Below are 6,921 nucleotides of genomic sequence, written 5' to 3' on the forward strand. Positions count from 1 at the left end.
TAATGAACTTGATCTCAACCTTGACTTACTAAGACTAATTCATCGTCGTGATCATTATAAGTGATCACTGCATTACTTTGCTACGCAACAGAAACTTTACGCCACAGCAGTTATAGACCCGTAAGGTTGTAATTGCCGAACCGTTACACTTTGAGCACCTCTTTGCCAAAGTAAGCAAATCACTATGGCTCCACAGACTCCAGCATCCTCGTCCGCCAACCTCCCGGCAACAAACCCTCCTGCAACCCCGGCCCCGGTCCAAATAGCCGTGGGACTCATCGACAAAGACCTCAAGGTTCCCCTTCCCGATTCATTCAAGGGAGAACGTTCCAAAGTCAAGGCTTTTGTCATGCAATGTGAACTCTACATCGGATTCAATGTTAGTCGCTTCAGCTCGGAAGTCGAACAGGTCCTCTGGGCAACTACCTTCTTGAAGGCGGGAGCCTTTGAGTGGATCGAGTCCTTCTTGGAAGACTATATGAACAACAGGGCAGCGAATGGACGACCTTCCACTCGCTGCTCCACCGACACGAAGGAGATTTTTGGGAGCTGGGCAGGATTTAAGAAACGTCTCAACAGGGTCTTCGGAGACCTGGACAAGAAACGCAATGCAGTACGAATTCTTCGCAGTCTCAGACAACGTAGCTCCGCAGCCATCTACACAGCAGAATTCCAGCAGCACATGGGACGTACGGGATGGGACAGTGACGCACTAATAGATCAGTACTATCAGGGCCTCAAGGACCAAGTGAAGGACGAAATCTCAAGGACCGATTGGCCGGATGACTTGACAGACCTCGTCGATCTCGCCATCAAAGTCGATAATCGCTTTCACGAACGACAAATGGAAAAGCGTGGCAGTTACTCCTCTGGTCGCGATAGGAAAGCGAACCAACCCAGAAGGGGCAACTACTGGCCACAACCCATGGAGTTGGACGCCACTAGCCGTCGTACTAGCCCTTCCCAGAAAGAGAAGCAACGACGAAGAGAAAAAGGATTGTGTTACGAGTGTAGACTTCCAGGTCATCAGGCCGCTTCCCATCGAAAGGGAAAGCAGCCGGGAAACAAGAAACCCTGGAAAGGGAAGCTTCGACAAGTTAACGCAACCCGACAAGTGAATGCTACTCATCGAACCCCTCTTACCGAGGAGGACCTCGAAAGCATGTGCATTCATAGCCAGCTTGGGGCTATGGAAGCCCAGCAGACTAGCAACCCTTCCTTCCAACAGGAAACGGAAGTAGCCGTTGAACCTGAAAGAAACGAGGAAGGGACCGAATCCGAAGACGAGTCTTCTCTGGGCACGCTGCCTCAGGTATAGGAAGAGTGGGTTTTTATCGGGGCATCAGAGAACGGAAACTTTTGGAGAAGTGACGCGAATAACATTTTCTTTCCTCTAGGATTGACAAACGGGGTCAAACCCGTTCAGTTTGGAAAGTACATTGTCACTTACGTCGACTTCGAGAGAATTGCCTTTAAGAAAGAAAGAACATCGGATATCACTATCGAGAGTATTGACCCTAGGGAATCGCTCTAGTCCCTAGAGAACATTCTCGAGCCAGGAGACATTTGGGAAGTCATCACGACCGGAATCAACAAAAGAATCTGGAGGAAAGCTATATTCTTGTCTACTGGGCAGCACGAATACGCAGAACAGATGCTCTACTAGCCTACTACTAGTACGTTCAGACTCAATACACCATACCGATTGACGGCTTGGGAGAAACACCAACGGACCTAGGTCGACTTATTTAGGGACACCGAGGTTACGGAGATGTTGAGAGACCCACATGAGCTGAATGTTACGAGTGGCCGAGAATATATCAATGTGGACACCACATTCAGGGGGAAGAAGCTCAGAATCTTGATCGACTCTGGAGCTACCGGCAACTATATTTCTCCCGCGACTATCGCCAAGCTTAATATCCCAATCACTGGAATAAAGCTCTACTAGCTGACAGTAGTAGATAATACGCAAATAAATCACAATAACGGAGTAATTAGCCAGGGAACTGTCCCTTCAAAACTGACAATGAAGGACGGACACACAGCGAATGTACAGTTTGACATCGCACCAATCGGAAATCACCAAGCTATTTTGGGAATGCCTTGGATCCGCGAACACAACCCTGAGATCGACTAGTTCAGCGAGACTATCACGTTTAGTCGATGCCATTGTGAGAGTTCACAATGACTAGAGGGCCGGAAGGAGGTTAGCGCCACCTCTTCCAATGCGCCAGGACACTTTGCCAAGGGTCCTCCACAGGATGCCAGCCAGAGCAGTAAGAAAATCCCTGTGTAGTATAAAGAATTCGAGAGATTGTTCGAAAACCCGGAGGATATGCGTGCCCTACTCGAACATCAACTATAGGACCACGAAATCAATCTGAAAGAAGGACAGCAACCGCTTTCCGAGAGATTACGACGACATCGTTACGATACTACTAAGACGTTGGAGGAATACGTGCGAAAAGCTTTGAAAAAAGGATAAATTCGACCATCCAAATCACCAGCAGCCTCAAATATGTTGATAGTAGGAAAGAAAGGAGATCCTAACAGAAGACTTTGCGGTGATTTTCGTAGGCTAAACGATGCCACGATACGAGACCAATATCCATTGCCCAACGCCCAGTATCTACAGGACAGACTAGCTAAAGCAAAGATATTTACGAAAATTGATCAGCGGAACACTTTTAACCTGATCAGGATCAAAGAAGGACACGAATGGAAGACTGCTTTCCTCGTACTTTCAAGACTGTACGAGTATACAGTTATGCTATTTGGGTTAACCAATATACCGGCAACGTGTCAACGCCAAAATGACAACATTCTGCGAGAATACTTAGATAAGTTTGTCATCTGTTATTTAGACAACATCCTAATCTATTCCGAGAATATCCAGGAACATGAGAAACATGTCCGGTTAGTGCTAGAAGCTCTTGCGAGAGTTGACTCTAGACTAAAACTGGAAAAGTGCGAATTCGGAGTCACGGAAACCGCGTTTCTAAGTTATATAATCCGACCAGGAGAAATGAGTATTGACCCAGAGAAAATCCAACGAATCAGAGATTGGCCTGAACCGCAGAACGTCAAAGATATCTAATCGTTCTTGGGATTCGGGAACTTCTCAAGACAATTCATTAGGAACTATTCGAGTATCTCCGCGCTACTTACGCGCTTTACGAAAAAAGACACGCTATTTATTATAGGAGAAGAGGAAAGAACAACTATATAGGAGCTAAAAAACAAGTACACACAGGAACTTGTTATAGCGAGCTTTTACGAGGATCGGCTAAGTATAGTTGAAACTGATATTTCGGACACCGCTGTAAACGCTACACACTTCTAGCTAGACGAGAACGGAAAGCTACACCCCGTAGCCTACTATTCCGAGAAACACTCGCTAGCTGAGCAGAACTACGACATTTATGAGAAAGAACTTATAGCTATAGTCAAAGCTTTGAAGTACTAGAAGATATATCTCCAAAGTACAAAGTTTCTAATCACTATACGTACCGACCACGCGAATCTCTGTACTTTTATGACTACAAAAGTCCTAGACAATCGACGAATAGTACGATAAGCAGAAGAACTCTCTCAGTTTGATTTAATAATCAAACATGTCAAGAGAATTGACAACCCCAGAGCCGACGCTCTGAGTAAGCAGCCTAGGTACAAAGGAGACAAAGTCTATAAGGAAGTAGCTATATTCCGGAAAAACAAAGACGGAGACTTTATCCCTAACACAAGGGAAGTCGCTGCCTTCACGAGAACCAAAGGGCCGTAGGATGACGAAATCATCCAAGCTCAAAAGAAAGATTTGGAACACACAGACTACACTAACAGGAAACTGCAGGTCCCAGACGCATTCGCAAAGGAATTCATCCTCAAGTACTATGCAGCTCCGGCTCACGGACATCAAGGAATCAACAGGACTCTTTAGCGAATCAAGTAACACTATCACATTGACAAGATCAACACTTTAGTCAAAGAAGTGATAAGAGAATGCGACACCTGCATCTGCAACAAAAGTGCTAGACACGCACCGTACAGGAAGATGGGAACTACCCCTATCCTGGAACAACTATGGAAATCAATCTAATAGGATTTTATTATTAAACTCCCACTTTCCAAAGATCCAATGACGGGAGTAATATACGACTTAATCTTGGTTATTATCGAATAGTTTACGAAGTACATGATCGTTATTCTATATTTGGAATCTAGTACAACCGAAGAACTTACATTCGCCTTCTTGCGAGAAGTCGTAGCAAGATATAGGATGCCAGAAGAAATAATCTCTGACTAAAATAAACTCTTCACATCTAAGTTTTGAACTACTTTGACTGTCTATTTAGGAGTTAAAAGAAAACTATCGACTACTTTCCACGTATAGACAAATAGTAGAACAGAAAGAATGAATCAGACAATTGAAGTATACTTACGTTGTTATATTAATTACAAATAGGACAACTGAGTATCGTTACTCCTACTTGCTACATTTACATACAATAGTGCAATCACGGACACAACGAAAGTATCGCTATTCTTTGCTAATTACAGTTACAACGTTAGTGCCTATTACGAAGCTAAGACGACGAACGTCGACAACTAGTTAGCACGAGTCTAGATAGACGAAATCAAAAACTTATATAAAGAACTAAGCAGTGAACTTCAGTTTATTGCAGAAAAAAGCGCTCTGTATTACAATTCGAAACGTAGTCAGGAGTTAACGCTACAGGAAAGGGATAGAGTTTACTTGCTCAGAAAAAATATAAAAACTAAATAACTAAACGATAAACTAGACTACAAGAAGCTGGGACTATTCAAAATTAAGAAGTTCAAAAGACGTCTGAATTACGAGTTTACTCTACCAAAAACAATGAACATCTTTCCGGTTTTCTATATTTCTCTCCTCGAACTAGCACTACCAGGTACACTACTCGCGCTAGTGACCGAAATAGAACCAGTCAACTTAAACGCCGAGTACGAAGTCGAACAGATATTAGACTGTAGACAAGTCAGGGGCACAGTCAGATACTTGATCAAATAGTTGGACTACCTACATTCGGAAAATACCTAGGAACCCAGGACTCATCTCAACTGCTGCTAGTTACTTGAGGAGTTCTACCGGCAAAACCAAAGATCTCTTAGACAAAGTCGTCAGGACCCGGCAAGGGACCAAGGTCGAAAGAAGGGTCGCCGCCTAAGCCGCCGCTCGTAGTAGCCAGCTACCTCGACTCCGCCTCACGAGCTGCTTCCGCTTCCTTCTCGTCCTTTTCTTTCGTTTTGGCTACTTCTAACTCGTCAAGAGAACGTAGCTCCCTCTCTATCATTTTCTTACACTTTTCAACAAACGCCTTTTTTTTGTTTGCGAAGACGCAGGATCTTCGCCATCGCCGCCTCCTCGTCTTCATCGAGTTTCCGCTTAAGCCTCTCGATAGAAGCCTAGTCGGAAAGTGAGGGCATTCGGGCCACTACGTCACAACCGCTCCGTCCTTGACGAGCGCATTCGGAACAACGAGTAGAAGTCCCTGGGTCTGCGACAATACACCGTCGCCCAGACCTGGCGCAAGCAGAACAAGGGGACATTTCTTCAGCGTTAGGGGAACGCTCGATTTCAACGGCCAGGGCAATTTGCTCTGATCTTTTCTTCGAATATAAAAGGTTACGTAGAGGTGGCATAATGAAGGAAGAAGAAGGCCATACCCGACGTTCGATGTTTTCGATATGACCTTTAAGCTAAGGGACTACGCTAAGCTACATAGGGGATAGTGTTACGAACGCCAACTTTATAGCCTGAAGCTTGGGTGAATGCGCAGCATCACCACAGAGAACTATGAAGACATGTGACGAGGTTACGTGACGGTAGGATCACAGGTCGGGAAATCAGGTGATGGATAGAGGGGATAGTTGAGGCTATCCAACTATCCAGTTTATCCGATTTACGAACGGATAGCTAGTGCTATCCACGCTATCCAAGAGCAGGAAGGTCCTATATAAGCAATNTAATGAACTTGATCTCAACCTTGACTTACTAAGACTAATTCATCGTCGTGATCATTATAAGTGATCACTGCATTACTTTGCTACGCAACAGAAACCTTACGCCACAGCAGTTATAGACCCGTGGGGTTGTAATTGCCGAACCGTTACAGTAGGGCCTGTAGCAACACCCTGGCGACGTGCCTACAGGTCTCCTCCCAGGGGTCTCACAGGTGCCGCAGTGCTGTGGCTCCAGCCTGAGACCTACTGTCCAGGCTCCCTCCCAGGCCTCGCTCCAGGCTTGCACCCACTGTAGCGTACCACTGTAGGCATCGCTTCAGGGCATGGCTTCGGGGCCTCATAGCCTGGAGCCATAGCCTGGAATCCTGTGCCGCTGCCTGACGTGGTGGTGGGGCTGACTCAGCGGGATTCCAGCCATCCTACCATCTCCCCAGGCCGTGCCCCCAGGCCTTGATACCCTGTAACCACAGGCCCACCACCCACCGTAACACCCGCTATAGGCATCCCTACAGGGCATCGCTGCAGGGCCTCATGCCCTGTGGCCAGAGTGTGACGGTGCTGGAGCGATGCCCGGCACGTGCGCCCTTTCGGCTAACCCACCACGTGCCGTGTCATGTGGTCAGTCAGCAGGAAGGGCGCACGTGCCGGTCGTCGCTCCAGCACCGTCACATAAATAATATAAATAACAGGGTGTCCAAAGCATTGGTCTTGGTGTTGTGGTATTGAATTGACTACTTCCTCCTTTGGGAGAGGAACATTAGTAATTTCATAGTCCTCGATTCTAACTTTTACGATTCCTCACGTCTCACGACTTCTCTCCTCAATCATTGACAGCTATGCGTCACAATACTGAGTCTTCCTCGCCTCTCTCAAACACTCCATCACCGGTACAAAAATCGAACCGTTTCTTGTCGCTTC

The 6,921-nt window shown here is 46.1% G+C and overlaps 1 protein-coding gene across 1 annotated transcript; it reads left to right on the plus strand.

Annotated features, from left to right (window-relative positions):
- Positions 1-184: 184 nt before the first annotated feature.
- BP5553_04362 (uncharacterized protein) lies at positions 185-1,318 on the plus strand (the record flags this gene model as incomplete). The annotated part of the gene is made up of 1 exon (XM_032012985.1): positions 185-1,318. The coding sequence occupies one exon, from the start codon at positions 185-187 to the stop codon at positions 1,316-1,318; it is 1,134 nt and encodes a 377-aa protein (XP_031869585.1).
- Between the last annotated feature and the right edge of the window lie 5,603 nt (positions 1,319-6,921).

Source organism: Venustampulla echinocandica (assembly GCF_003357145.1).
Source record: "Venustampulla echinocandica strain BP 5553 chromosome Unknown scaffold_2, whole genome shotgun sequence".
NCBI lineage: Eukaryota > Fungi > Ascomycota > Leotiomycetes > Helotiales > Pleuroascaceae > Venustampulla > Venustampulla echinocandica.